Source organism: Talpa occidentalis, unplaced genomic scaffold, assembly GCF_014898055.3.
Source record: "Talpa occidentalis isolate TD23 unplaced genomic scaffold, MPIMG_talOcc4v2.1 talOcc4.7, whole genome shotgun sequence".
Taxonomy (NCBI): Eukaryota; Metazoa; Chordata; class Mammalia; order Eulipotyphla; family Talpidae; genus Talpa; species Talpa occidentalis.
The window spans coordinates 54,935,840-54,950,096 of NW_023605083.1; the positions used below are offsets into that span (position 1 = coordinate 54,935,840).

General features: G+C 52.1%; 1 protein-coding gene and 1 long non-coding RNA gene across 6 annotated transcripts in view; one reads left to right on the forward strand and one right to left on the reverse strand.

Moving 5' to 3' along the window:
* Window positions 1-3,102, reverse strand: part of LOC119231862 (uncharacterized) — a 310,536-nt gene extending 307,434 nt beyond the window's left edge. For all 5 annotated transcript variants that reach the window (XR_008549417.1, XR_008549420.1, XR_008549418.1 and 2 more), the window contains exon 1: window positions 3,042-3,102. This is a non-coding gene — a long non-coding RNA (uncharacterized LOC119231862). The remainder of the gene's footprint in view (window positions 1-3,041) is intronic.
* Window positions 3,103-9,007: 5,905 nt separating this feature from the next.
* Window positions 9,008-14,257, forward strand: part of NR4A3 (nuclear receptor subfamily 4 group A member 3) — a 35,510-nt gene continuing 30,260 nt past the window's right edge. The window contains exons 1-2 of the mRNA XM_037494091.2: window positions 9,008-9,184; window positions 11,357-12,330. Coding sequence (XP_037349988.1) covers window positions 11,359-12,330 — 972 coding nt within the window. The 5' untranslated portion in view covers window positions 9,008-9,184; window positions 11,357-11,358. The remainder of the gene's footprint in view (window positions 9,185-11,356; window positions 12,331-14,257) is intronic.

The window sequence follows — 14,257 nt, forward strand, 5'->3', positions numbered from 1 at the left end:
AAGAATTTTTAAATGGTTATACATAGATGTCATGGTTCTCAGTTTTTCAAAATCTTCAGAAATTTTTTTCAAGATGTTAATACTTACTAGCCTGCAGTAAGTACATTACTGAGAAGCAGCAGCATAAGAGAAAATACAAATCGAGGCAGAAAGAGGATAGAAGAGGAGTCAAACTAAAAGTCTATCAGGAAAAAAAGAAATCAGCAAATCTTCCTACACTGATGTGACAGTTACAAGCCATAGTACAATTTTCTTGTATCACCATGCGGCTGTCTGGGCTTGTGGCAAGCACCTTGAAAAGGTGTGTTCAATCAGCAGTATAAAAGTTGAGGTAAAGAAAATAACTAATGTATGATCGCATATACATCCATTCATGCCAAGAAAGTCCTACTCCATATAATTTGTTACTTATATTATTGCTGCTTCCTATTCAAATTTTGATGGAATATTTTATGGGTATTTACTGTGTTGAACATTCTAAAATGCCACAGAAATTTCAAAGATGTGGGAGGCCTGCTTCTGAAGCTTATAGTTTGAGAAGGAAATAAGCTAGAGACACACAAGAGCACAAAAAGAAGACAGTAAGAATTTTATGAAAGACTGAAGCACAATCTGTGCTCATTTCTTGAGCTAGTTTTCGAGGAAGGGTAAGATTCCAACAAGCAGAGACCGGGAAAAGAATGCCATAAAAAGGAAAACTATGAACAAATGTGGGAGGGTGAAAGGATGTTGGAAGAACAGTAAGGATACCAGTTTGACTAGGATAGGGAAATTCTGTGGAAATAAATAGGCCAGGATGTGGCGGCTTTGGGGTTTTATTTTAGAGATAACATCCAGTTGCTAAAGGCTTTTGAGTCCCAGAGTGCTATAACAAAATCTCACTATCTTAGGAAGATTTGGGAGGATTGTAAAGGAGAAATGATATGCAGGTGGGTCAGGTAGAAAATTACTACAGTAGTAGTAATCCAGAGACCAGTACACTTAAGTATCAATTCTGATGAAGTTACTAAATATATTTTAAATATAGTACAGAACTTTTAGTTTCTAGAGAAACTTGGACTTATTTATACACCATTTACTTTTCCTTCCTACTGACACCATAAGTAACAACTGACTAGGAATTTTTATTTTACTTTTCCTCACCCAATCTTTGCATTAATAAGATTATCATCTTAACATATTAGCAAAATCTACAAGATTATATGTCACTGCTTAATCAGAAGAGCATTTAAAGCAATTTTTAAATCCCACTTTGTGAAAGCAATAGCTTTATATCACACATAAATAAATTTCCCCAAATTTTCATATTTTACTTTCCAAGAGAAAGCACTTGCTTGCTTGCTTGCAGACTACACCTACAAAACCAATCAAAACAAAAGGTAATTATCCAGTAAATCTGTAATCGCTACTTTACAGAAAGAATTGTTTAACAGATTGGCTGCCATACGTTTCACGAAAGCAGAAACTAACTGCTTTCTTCGCTTTGTGTGTGTAAACTAGGCCACACATGAATGTCCCTCTTCTAGATAAAGGTCCAAACCAAGTTTTTGACATTTTCACAGATAAGGTATCCTTATTCTACTCTAATTCAATTTTTTTAATTTAATTATAAATTATTCAGTTTCACTTAATATTAAGTCATCCAAAAGGTAGTTTCAGTTACTGAGATAGTCGTATTACATATACAGAATATTATGCCTAAAGCAAACTTCAAAAGGTACAAGATAACTAATTTGAAAGAGAATGATTCATTTCCATTAAAAAATGCATATATTTAGGGATCCAGGATTTCGCAGAGGGCGGTGTCCCAGTCTGTAAGAGAGCCTTGCCTGTGCTTCCTCGACTTTCCCTTTCTTTGCAAAAATGTTGTCACTTATCAGTGAGCACTGGACGCTTTCCAACAGTCAGTCCAGTTTCCTACCAGAGAAGCACTAACCCCACTGATTGGCTCAGTGCAATCAGACAACAGCCCTCAGTCTAACAGCAGTAAAGGAACAAAGATTGGTGACCTGATACTCAGGAAGGAAAGGCTGTAAGAGAGGCAGTGAGGGGGAAGCACAGAATTAACCAACATCGAAGTCCAGAAAGACACACCCACTCAGACAGCAAAGCTTTTTACCTGGAGATATTCAGCCAGGATTTTTTTTTTTTTTTAAGGTAAGTAAGGATACAGATCTCTTTATAAACTGAGGGAGCCCAATTCATATGCACAAACTTGGCTAGCAGCTGTGTAACTATCTTGAGTGGGCAAGAACCTTTCACACCCTAACATCTAGAAAAGTGATTTATTCAATAAATTCACTGAAAGACGTCCTCTTTCCTAAAAACTGTCCCTAACTGTAGGGTTCTTGCTTTATGCGATTCCAGTACTGCATGAGATTTCAAACTGAAGGGGGAATGGGTGGGGTGCAGAACACATTAAATTTTTACAGCATGGAAATAAAAGTATTTTTAAACCTCCTTGGGGGTGAAGAGTTAGGCAAGAAGTAATACGTGGAAACTGTCAAGTGCTTCTCTACACCCACCCACCAGATACCACCGCAGCCGGCTGGGGGAGTCTCCCTCTTCTTGCCTGACAGCTTCACTTTCTTTGAGGTCTGGAGCTGGTGATCACACTGGCCCGTCATGGTATTTTCAGTTAACAAAGCAGTTACTCAACAGGGGAAAAAGCCACAAAGCAGCAGAGCAGCTGCTGCTGCACCCGTGATGCAAGTGCAGGATGAGCCCCGGGCCGCCACCGCCGCCTCGGCTCCTCCGTGACGTCCGGGAGGGGTATCCCCGGCTCTCAGGAAGTGGTGGCCGCGGGCGGCTCCGCCCCCACGCGACTCGGGGCCGGCGGGGCGGGCGGGCGGGTGGCGGGCCGGCGGGGACAGCCGGGACAGCCGGCGGGCGGGGATCACCGTCGGGCCCCGCCGCGCGCCCCGCAGGTCGCGCGCCCCGCTCCCTCGGCCGCGCGCCCCCTCAGGCCTCACCCCGCGCCCGACCCTCCGCTCGCGTCACAGCTCGCGCCCCGCTCTCTCCCAGGACTCACACCCACTCACCCCGACCCCCGCCGCCGAGCCCGGCCCAGCGTCGCCGGTCACCAGTCGGGGTCGAGCCGAGTCCAAGATGGCGACTCTGCCCCCGCCCCCTCCGCTCTCCCGGCGGGGTCAGGGCGCCCCCTGACGCGGCGCGCTCGCTCCCGAGGTCCGGCTAAAAATAGCCAGGTCCGACTATATTTGGTTCGGCCGGATCCCGGCGCGGCCGCGCGCGCCCCGCCCCGCCCCGCGCGCCCCGCCCCGCCCCGCGCGCCCCGCCCCGCCCCGCGCGCCCCGCCCCGCCCGCGCGCCCCGCCCCGCCCGCGCGCCCCGCTCCGCCCCGCGCGCCCCGCCCGCCCCGCCCCGCCCCGCGCGCCCCGCCCCGCCCCGCCCCGCCCCGCCCCGCCCCGCGCCGCGCCGCGCTGAATGGAGAAGGGGCGGGGGTGACCGAGGGGAACCTACTCTGCTATCTGCCGCGCGCGCCGGCGGCAGGGCCCGGCCAAGCGCCGAATTTAGTAACTTCGCCTGCGTCAATCACGCGCCTCGCGTGCGTCAGCGCCGCGCCGCTCCAGGTCCCGGTCCCCCACCCCCCCAGACTTTGAATGGATACAATGTAGCAGCGCCCTCCTTGCTTCCGAGACTGGCTTGGAACCCGCTGCAGCGCAGCAGCTCGCTGCTCTCCGCTGGGTCAACTTTGGGAGCATCCTCCCACGCGCTTCTCCACACCCCCCTTTCTGAAGTGCAAGTGGAGGCGAGGAAATATATCCGTGATATACGTGCGCGTGTATACCACACACACATATATATTTACAGTTTTGTTTTCTAGTCTCTGATGCTAGCTCGAACATTCTTGAATTCTCAAACGTTGTGCTGTTGACTTGGGATCCTTCTCTCCACGCTGCTCCACACACACACACACACACACCCACACGCACACGCACACACGCAAGTTGTGACAGGTGAAAAAATAAAATGTAACCCCTGATTCAAGCGGACTACACGGGGACCTTGTCTATCTGCCCGGTCTCAAATACTTTTCCTCAAAAACTAATTTCTAAAAGAGGTTGCTTTCACTCAGCTCCAACCTTTGGAACTAGGAACCTTTGATGAATGTGTTGTCTTCTGCAAAATTCACACATAAATCCATTTCCAGGAAGAAAGTGTTCTCCCTTTCGCACAGACGCCCAGGTTTTCTGCACACCATTTCATGAGAAAACTGGTCCCAGGAAACCGGATCAAATTCCCAAGCGAGGGCTGACTAATAAAATCCTGCTGATTGATTTCGAAATATTTAATTTGGGAGGTGGGAGGGGAGGCTCGTCTACAACTTTCAAAAAGTGAAAGTGTGAGTTGAGAGTTCCATTTCTGACGGGAGGGGGAGTGGGGTTTGCAACAGTCGGACCCGCTCAGCTGTTCAACACGTGTGTTTGTTTTACACACATTGGTTTCTGCTGCAGCGCCCGCGTGGATGACTGATGTGCGCTGAGGTTACACGTGTCCGGTTAGGAAACTCACACCTTGAGTATTAAGAAATAAAACCTTGTCTTCCCGGAGCCATCTGCATCCCTGTGCGAAACACGCACCCAGCAAATGACGGGAGGAAGAAAGCAATTAGCTTAGACTCAGAGGGCCAGAGAGACGTAAACAGCTTTAGAACTGCTGCTTGAGGAAAGCGCAGCTGCACCTCAGGGAGTCTTCAGGCTGGCGCCTGACTCCTGCACCAACTGCCAGGTCACTCGGAGAAGCTGGCTGGCGGAGCGCAGCCTTTCGGAAGAGCTGTCCTCTCCCTTACCCCCTCGTCCTGGCTCCCTGCCTCGGGGCAGCCTCGGAGGCGCGCCAGCAGCGCTCCTCCAACTCTGCTCCACCCGAGCCTGACAGCTGGGCGGTCCCGCCTGACCCGCGGGCGGGCAGCTGCAACCTCACGCGGACGAGCGCTGGGGAGAGCCCCGCTGCTGCAAAGCAGTTGGCAGCGCGGGTCCGAAAGGCCCTGGGGCCCGGGCTGGCCACGCCGAACAGTTTCCATTGTGCTGCCATACGGCTGGCCGGGGAGCGCGCGCGCGCGCGCACATCCACACACACGCACACCCTCCCTCGCACACGCGGAACCGGCTGGGCCAGGGGAGGGAGGAGGAGGGTGACGTAGCGTCCCATGGCGTCACATTGACGTCTCGCATTCCAAGCACTCTATGGAGAGGCCGCTAGGCTCCTGTGGCATAAATGACGTGCCGAGAGAGCAAGCGAACGCGCAGCCGGGAGAGCGGAGTCTCCTGCCTCCCGCCCCCCACCCCTCCAGCTCCTGCTCCTCCTCCGCTCCCCACACACAGACAAGCTCACACCCGCTCCCTCACTCGCACACACAGACACGCGCGCACACACGCTCCGCACACACACTCCACTCTCTCCCGCGCGCTCACACCCCTCTCGCCCTGCGCCCTCGGCGGTGCAGCGTCGAGCAGCAGCCGGACGCGCCTCCCGGGCTCACTTTGCAACGCTGACAGCGCCGGCGGTGGCCGTGGAGGTGGGAACAGCAGCGGTGTCTTCCCCCCTGGTCGCGGCCGGAGCCTGGACGCCCGCGGAACCCCTCGGCGGAGCTCTCCCATGAGTCGGGATCGCAGCATCCCCTGCCAGCCGCTCGCCGCCTCCGGGAGCCGCTGGCCTTGTACACCGCAGCCCTTCCGGGACAGCAGCTGTGACTCCCCCCAGTGCAGATTTCGGGGCAGCGCTCTTAGAAACTCTCTCTAAAGACGGAACCGCCACAGCTTTCAAGTACGTATGAGATTCACCCAGTTAATAGCGGGACTTGCTGAAAAGTTGGCGCGCCGGGAAGCTCAGCGCCTGAAATTAACAACTTTGGGTGTGGGGTTTTCCCCGCTCGCCTCCTCGCTCCGGCTCGCCGAGCTGCGGGTGGGTTGTGATTTGAAACTTTTCCCTAGTAGTGGACTGGTGGGGATCTCTGGAGTTCGTGGGTTTCCTCCTCCGCCCACTCCCCCAAGAGGCGAAGAGCCTCTAACAAAGAGGAGGACCGGGATTTGTGCGGTAGCTGCTCCAGCGATGTAATTCAGGGTATTTCGGCTCTAGTTGTCATGGTAATGATGCTCTCGGCGGCGGCGCGGCGGCAGGGAGTTGCAGCTCTGGTGATGAACAGCAGTAATTTCCCTGCCTTTTAACTAGGCTTGAAAATAGGGGCTCCGGTGGGCCTAAGTTAATATACCTACTGGTGACTCAGAGCTGGTTGACTGGGAGGAAGCTTGGGAGGGAAGGAGCCTGGACCGCAGCAGCAGGAGTTTGCAAAGGCGCTCCAAGGATCTCAGGAAAGAGGGCGTAATTGTAGGAATGTGGCTTATTGTATTGAAATGAGCCTGGGGCTCCTCTAGGCACGTCTGCCTGGCGTCGCCGACTGGCCGGTTTACACTTTTCCTTTTGGAGATCATCGGGTATAATCACCGACTCCCGCGCTCGAACACGCGTGGGGACTGTGTCCCTGTCCTCCAGGCCTTGGGGTGGTTTGGGAAGGACACGTTTTACACTGAGTTAACAGAACTCGCGCCTTTGGAGAAGTTGCTCCGGGTGTTTTACTCTTAATAGAAATGAAAGTTCACAGCGGTGAGAACGGAGTGCGGTCTTGCGAGCACAGCCTGCGGAGACTGTGACTTCTTCAGGCACTTCTAGAACCTGTTGGAAGCTTGGGGCAGTCCTGAGAGGGAAGGCATTAGTCCTGTGATTCCAAAGAACGTTCTTGAAAGATTGCCTTTTATTTATGACTCCGGATTCCCCAGCGAGAAGAGCTGCGAGGAGTTTAGTAATTAGAAAACTCGGGCTGGTTGTCCCAGAGCCTGAGGGTGCCAGGAGAAAGGGACAGGACGCCGGTCAGTCATTTCAGCGCAAATGCAGTCCTGCATGTTCTTTTCCCACGGCGGAGAAATAGTGTATGGAACCGAGTTGGGGAGAAAAGGCTTGGCAACGATGAATGAAGTTTGAGGTCATTCGAGTTATCTTAGCTGAAAAAGATGCTCCTAATGAGAATATCAGACTCCCTGAGCTATAGGGCAGCCACCACACCCGCTCTCCCCACCCCGGCCCCCGCCCACCCCCTTCCCTGGGACGGTGCGCTCGCAGAAATTCTCCCCCGTGGTTTGTCTCCTCTCCCTCGGTCTTTCTGAGAATCTCGCTCTGTCTTTCCCTTTCTGTCAGTCTTCCTCCACTCCTCCTGCCCCCGCCCAACCTCCGCCCCCGCTCCCCCGGGGTTGGAAACTCCGCGGAGGAGCCGGGTCACAATGGTGTGTTTCACGGTTTCCTCCACACACTTCACCACGGGGAGGGGAACACGGGGGTGTTCCTTTCGCCTGCCCACGAGAAAGAAAGGGGCTTTGACAGAGGTAGTTATTTCTTCCTAATTTACAACCCCAAGGCTCCGTGCTCCCAGCGCCGGCGGCCGCGAGCTGGAGCGGCAGAACGTGTTTCCAGGCGCGGAGGCTTTGCCTAGGTAACCGGCCGTTTAGGGGGGTGGGCGGAGAGCCGTGGGGCGCTCCGCTGGGCTATAGGGAAGGCCGGGTGGTTCTTTCACCTGAATGCGGGTCGCTGGAAGGGAGACCCTTCCTTGGGATGCGAACCTCGCCCACCTGAGTGAGAGGCGGATCCTTGGAGAAAGACCGCTTCAAATCCCCCGGGGAAGGGTGGGGATGGGGTCAGGTACTGGAGAAGGGGTGGGTGAGAAGTTGCTGGAGACCCCCACTGAAGATGCTGGGGGTGGGGGGGTGGCAGCGCTAGTTACAGCGATGGCAAGATTCGCCTCGCCGGTGCTGGAGCGAATACAGGCTTTCCATAGGATCAGCTGAGGCAGTAGCTGGGGGTGGGGGTGGCAAGGGATTCCCCAGTTTCCAGGCCGTCGAGCGCCTCCGGATCTGGTGGCTTCCAGCACCTCTCTCTCTCTGCAGTGAAGCCCCGAGGCACCCGGGCGGCGGGAAACAAAACTTAGACGACCCTCGCATCCCGCGTACTACCGAGGTGTCTGGGTTTCTGTTTTTCCAGGTTACAGGTTCCCTCTCCTCGAGCTCTGAGTGGGTCGGGGCTAAGGGGGCGCTATAGGCCAGAGTTTGGGGCAGTAGGATCCTTCCCCGAGGGCAGGGGAGCTGCGCTTCCAGCTCCAAAGTTTCGCTGAGGCTGTGCTCCTCGGACACGCTCGTCCGAAGGCGCCCTCTGCGCCTTCTGGAATGTGACTCCTCCGGGCAGCCTGGTGGCCCAGCGCCTTGAAGACACCTATCCCGGGGGTATGCCGCCCGCTGGGTTTAGGGGCCTCCCTCCGCCCACACCACCAGTCGTGAACGCCTTACGCCTAGGAGTCTTGCTTTCAGCATGGGCCTATTTCCACCATGCCCTTTTGTTTGCTTGACCCCTGGCCCCAGAAACTCGCGGCTAATAGAAGCGAAGCTGCATTAGCATTTAGAATGAAAAGCGCAGACTTTTCTTAATTCCTCGGGGCATTCATGCATTCGTTCCGGACTATGTGCATTTCCTATGCAACGTGTAAAATTTGTATTTCAGGAGTGGGGGCGGGTGGAATTGGAAAATGGCTATTTTCCGCTCGTGCACACTCACTGACCCCGGTATTTGGGCGGAACTCCTTCCTCAAGTGTTCTCCTCTCTTCGTTTTTCCTGGCTTTCCGAACACAGAACCAATTGTGGGGGCTGAGAGATCAATTTCTGGGCGATAACAGGCTGCCAGTTTTTTGGCCTCGGTTGGGTTGTCACAAAACCGCGGTGAGCGGGGTGCGTGCGGACTTTTCCTCGGCTTCCTCAAAGCAGTATGAGGCTTCTTGCCCAGGGACTCCCGGCACCTTAAGCTCTGTTTCCTTACCGTTAGCAATCTTGATAATTAACGTAGCATTTCTAGAGGCCCCTATTTCTATCGGTGGCCCAATAACGCCCGTCCAAGCCACAGTGCCCCAGCCTGGTCTCCTTGTGACCTCTGTCCTCTCTCCCGGTGCCCGCAGAGACCACTGTGGAAGAGCGCAGCCCGTCAAGCCCCGGCCGGGAGACTGGACCCTCAGCGGAGCCGGGCAGCACCGCCGCCGCAGCTTCGCCTCGCCAGACATCCCCGCCTCCTACACTCTCAGCCTCTGCTGGAGAGACCCCCAGCCCCACCATTCAGCGCGCAAGATATCCTCCAGGTAGGTCTGAAGACACGACCCTTTATTTCTCTCCGGCAGAGCGAAGGTGGGGGAGTCACACACCTCAGCTGGCAGGCTGGTCTCTAACCCAGCGCCAGGACAGTGACTGGTGGCCGCGCATTTCACAGCACAGGTGGCTTCCTTGCACGACGCTCCTGTGGATACCACACCCTGTTGCTATAGAGTAGAGCCACCAAATTAAGCGCTGTATTTCTCAAAAAAAAAAAAATACTTTTTAAGGAAAAATATACATACATCAATAGATGAGGGTCTTATACATTTCAACATTTTTACATCTCCCCTTTTACATCTAGTTTAAGCACTTAAGTGTCCCGGAACCACGTAGAGCAATAGAAAGCATTTTTGATTGTATTCATACCTAAATCATTTGGGTGCAGAAATTTGGATTGTTGACGTTCAGGGGAAAGAGAAAACATTTGAGCTGAAAAGCAAGGAGTTAATTTCAGTTGGATAAAATAAGGGTTGTAGGTTTGGCTTGTAACACCTCTTTATGCATTTGTTGAAGAGATACCAGTTTCCAGGCCTATGTAGATACCAAAGATATGCAGATAAATACAACCCAGTTCCTGCCAGCTCCTCTTCTAGCTAGAAACTTCAAAAGACACAAAGAGCATTGGGTAGGGGTTGGCAATGGAAGAATGACAGAAAAGACTAATGGAGAAATCCTAGAGGAGAGGGAGAACAGATGACACATCAGGCAGTGTTCATTCTTTTACATGATTATCCATTCTTTTCAACCCAATAACTGAACAGCAGATAAGTAATCCTTTAACTTCTACTCAGTGAGGGTTTTAAAGGCCCTGCGTGTCAAAGCAAGGCATGAACTGGCCTCTCCTCACCACTGCTTCTTCCAACAGGCCCTCTACAGCTTTTCTCACGTCAAGATTTCATCCCATACACATATGAGTCAATCAGGTTTGGAAATGTGTGTCAAAGAAAGATGTCAAAGGAAATGGGAAGTACTCACTTTTCTATTAGTCACATTTTTGTGCTATAGACTTTAAATGGATGTTAGAAACCTGGTTTACTCTTTGGTTCAGAAAAACCAACTACCAGAAACTACCCATTTTCCATTCATTTTTAGCCATAAAGGAAATAATTAGATAAATCACCCACTAGATCCAATAATTCTCAGGGCCCCCTCATCCAATTCAACCTCTCTGAATAATAGTAAGCACCCCAGATATAAGCCGCATTGAGGATTCAGCCTTGTCAAGCTGACAGAAAAAAAATAAACCTATTAAAAATTTGCTTTCTTCTTTTGTATGGCCACTCATTCTTCAGACATCAGAAACTATGTACACTAATGTATCTATTATGATAGTTGTGAACTTGTCATAAAACAGTCACTGATCTGGTTTATTAGTCAAAATTGGGAAATATATATATACATACTATGTCAGAGAGCAGGTTTGGTGGGTGTTTTCTTGCAGCTGCTGATCTTTTTCTTTGCAGATGGTGAAAACTCCCCCATTCCATTTCCTAGGCCTACGTTCCCACCTCACCACCTAGCTGGCTGAAGTCATCAACAGGGGTCCAGTTTGGAGGAGTGGGGAAGGGGTAGGAGAAGAGAACCACAGCATGTGTGGGTAGCCTCTGTTGGCACTCATAAAATGTTAGAATGTCACTGCCTCCCTTGGCCAGTAAGGCCCACGTAAAATGCTTTTATTTTTTTTTTTTAAACTAACTCACATGCTTATAAATCAATGTGTGTGACTTGGGGGCCCAGTGTCCTCTTTCCCCAAAAATAAACCAACAGGACAGTCACTGGCTCTTTTTGTCTCCCCAACTTGTGGTTGAGTCCATTTCAACTACTTTCTGAAAACATCCATGGGCTTATGAGGGAAGATAGCAAATTTCCCAGATCTGCTGGCCAGCAGTGCAGGGGGGTTAAAGTTGGGCACACAGAGCCCCCAGGAGGCCGGGCTTGGGCATCCTGTGGCTCCTTTGACGCTCAGGGATTCAGCTTTCAGCCTACGGAAGAAAGGAAGGAAGGACGGAAGGGCGCATCAGGCTTGCAATCTATGCCACCACAGGAGAGAAAGATGTCACTTTCTGTCTCCTGGATTAGAGAGCAATGAATCCAGCGCGCCCTATTAGTTGGAAAAGAGTGCTGACTTGCTTCTGAGACTCTTTCCCTTGTCTCTGCAGATATGCCCTGCGTGCAAGCCCAGTATAGCCCTTCGCCTCCAGGTTCCAGTTATGCAGCGCAGACGTATGTCTCGGAATACACCCCGGAAATCATGAACCCCGACTACACCAAGCTCACCATGGACCTTGGCAGTACAGAGATCACGGCCACGGCCACCACTTCCCTGCCCAGCTTCAGTACCTTCATGGAAGGCTACTCTAGCAACTACGAACTCAAGCCCTCCTGCCTGTACCAAATGCAGCCGTCGGGGCCTCGGCCCCTGATCAAGATGGAGGAGGGCCGCGCGCACGGCTACCACCATCACCACCACCCTCACCCTCACGCCCACCCTCATCACCAGCCACCGCAGCCGCAGCAGCCATCCATTCCGCCCCCATCCGGCCGGGAGGACGAGGTGCTCCCCAGCACCTCCATGTACTTCAAGCCGTCCCCGCCGTCCACCCCCACCACGCCGGGCTTCCCCCCGCAGGCGGGGGCGCTGTGGGACGACGCGCTGCCCTCGGCGCAAGGCTGCCTCGCGTCGGGCCCGCTGCTGGACCCGCCGATGAAAGCGGTGCCCCCCGTGGCGGGCGCGCGCTTCCCGCTCTTCCACTTCAAGCCCTCGCCTCCCCACCCGCCGGCGCCCAGCCCGGCCGGCGGCCACCACCTCGGCTACGACCCGACGGCCGCCGCCGCGCTCAGCCTGCCGCTGGGAGCCGTGGCCGCCGCGGCCGCGAGCAGCCAGGCCGCCGCGCTCGAGGGTCACCCCTACGGGCTGCCGATGACCAAGAGGGCGGCCGCCCTGGCCTTCCCGCCGCTGGGCCTCACGGCCTCCCCCACCGCGCCCAGCCTGTTGGGCGAGAGCCCCAGCCTGCCCTCGCCCCCCAACAGGAGCTCGTCGTCGGGCGAGGGCACGTGCGCCGTGTGCGGGGACAACGCCGCCTGCCAGCACTACGGCGTGCGCACCTGCGAGGGCTGCAAGGGCTTCTTCAAGGTGAGCGCATGCTGCCCCCTGGCGCCCCCTCCCTCTGTGCCAGCTCCTCCCCTGCACCCTAGAACATCCAGATGAGTCCTTTCGAGTTTGACAGGTGCCATTGGTATATGGTCTGTGCCTGTCATCTTTCCCGGCACCTCCACATCCATTTTCTCATGAAGTCTTAACTCGAGGTTTCAGTTCAGAAGCCCCCCCCCCACCCCCGAGATGAACTTGAGGGGTCTGGTCACCCAAATTCAGCATTACTTTATGAGCATTTTTCTTCAGCAGATTCTCCAAAGGATCTGTGACCTCAACCATGCAGAAACCGCTCTGCATTCCTCATCTGTGTGCCAGACCCAGGACATCTCCTATATCCCTAAGAGCTAGGACTCTAGAATCAGAGAGATAGACCTGGGACTGAATTCTGGCCACTATTAGCTATGTTTGTTAACAGTATCTTGCAGGTAAATAGTAATTATACTTGTTTCACGGACGAGGAAATGGAGATTCAGAGGACACACTCAGAGAATGAGATGGAGGCAGGATGCCAACTCACGTATGTGTGGAGCCATGTAGCACATGCCCTTGCACAGCTCTGCACTTGCAGGATAGACAGGAGTAATTGGCTAGATGCAGTTTGGGAAGGTTTCCTCCAGAGAAGATAGAAACTGGGGTCTCATCAATCTACTCTCCTCTGTTCCACACACATTACCAGGTTGGTCGTTATCTTACAGACCCAAAGGAGAGTTTTGTAATGTGAGGGTCTTTAATCTCCCCCATATTTTTATCCTTAAGGAATTGAAACCTAAGTGAAGGCTTGTACAGCCTGTGCACTGTGACTCAGGGGCACATGGGCCAGTCCACCTGCTTTCTCCTGACTCTTGAGTTCATTGCTCTTTCTAACATTTCAAGAGGAAGAGGCCTTGTTTTCTTGTTACTCTCCCTTTCCTGCTAATTCTCAAACTTCTCCAAATACTTAATTCTGTGTTACCCAACCCAGTTCATTGGTATAGGCATTTGCAAGCCCACAAATGTTCTCCCCCCACCCCCAACATCACTCCAGTGCTGGGCAGGGTGGAGGGAGAGGGGAAGCTGGGTGCTGACTGGGTGACTGGGATCTGGGAGGCCAATAAGAATATAGCTGGCAACATGCTGGCTTTAGAGTCATAGCACTCAAATAGGAGTATTTGATCTGTCACTTACCAATTCTATGATATTGGGCAAGACATGTCTTTCCAGGCTACAGTTTCTCTATTAGTTGAATAAAATTCAGAAAAGGGCATTATTCAATGAGATAACATATGTATGAAAGCAATTCATAATCTTTAAAGGACCATAAAATGTTAATTCATTATTAATTTCCAACTACAAAGTATTTGCAAAAATGCACATTTGTGGGTTGATCTACCTCCCAACAAACAACAGTTATTTTTGATCTAGGGAGAGGATTCATGTGATTAATTAAATTCTGCAGATAAATGAGAATACTCTTGTGGAAAGACTGTGCAATATCTTAAATGTCATACAGGTATGTAAGATTGTGATGTTTTAAGTGTAGAAGAACCCTCAGTGTGGTCATTTTTTTCCCTCTTAACTACTCAAGCTTTACCAGGGCTACTTTCAAATAACTGAATTCCCTGAGCACATTTGATTTTTACAGCATCTTAGTGGAAACACTGAAGGGCAATGAAATGGGCAGCCAAAAGGGGAAAAAGAAAGAAAAACAATTAAGGAGAACTACCAGTAACCCACAAATGTAATCACCCCCTGAATAATTGGGAGTTCACCAAAATACTAGAGTGATAATACATATCCCTAGCCTAAGAATGTCAATTAAATGTTCCCCAACAGCTTCACTTTTCTGTAACAATCCCTTGAAAACAAATCTATACTTGAACGAGTGGGGGTAGGATGAGGAAGAACCACCCCACAGATCTGTTAATTA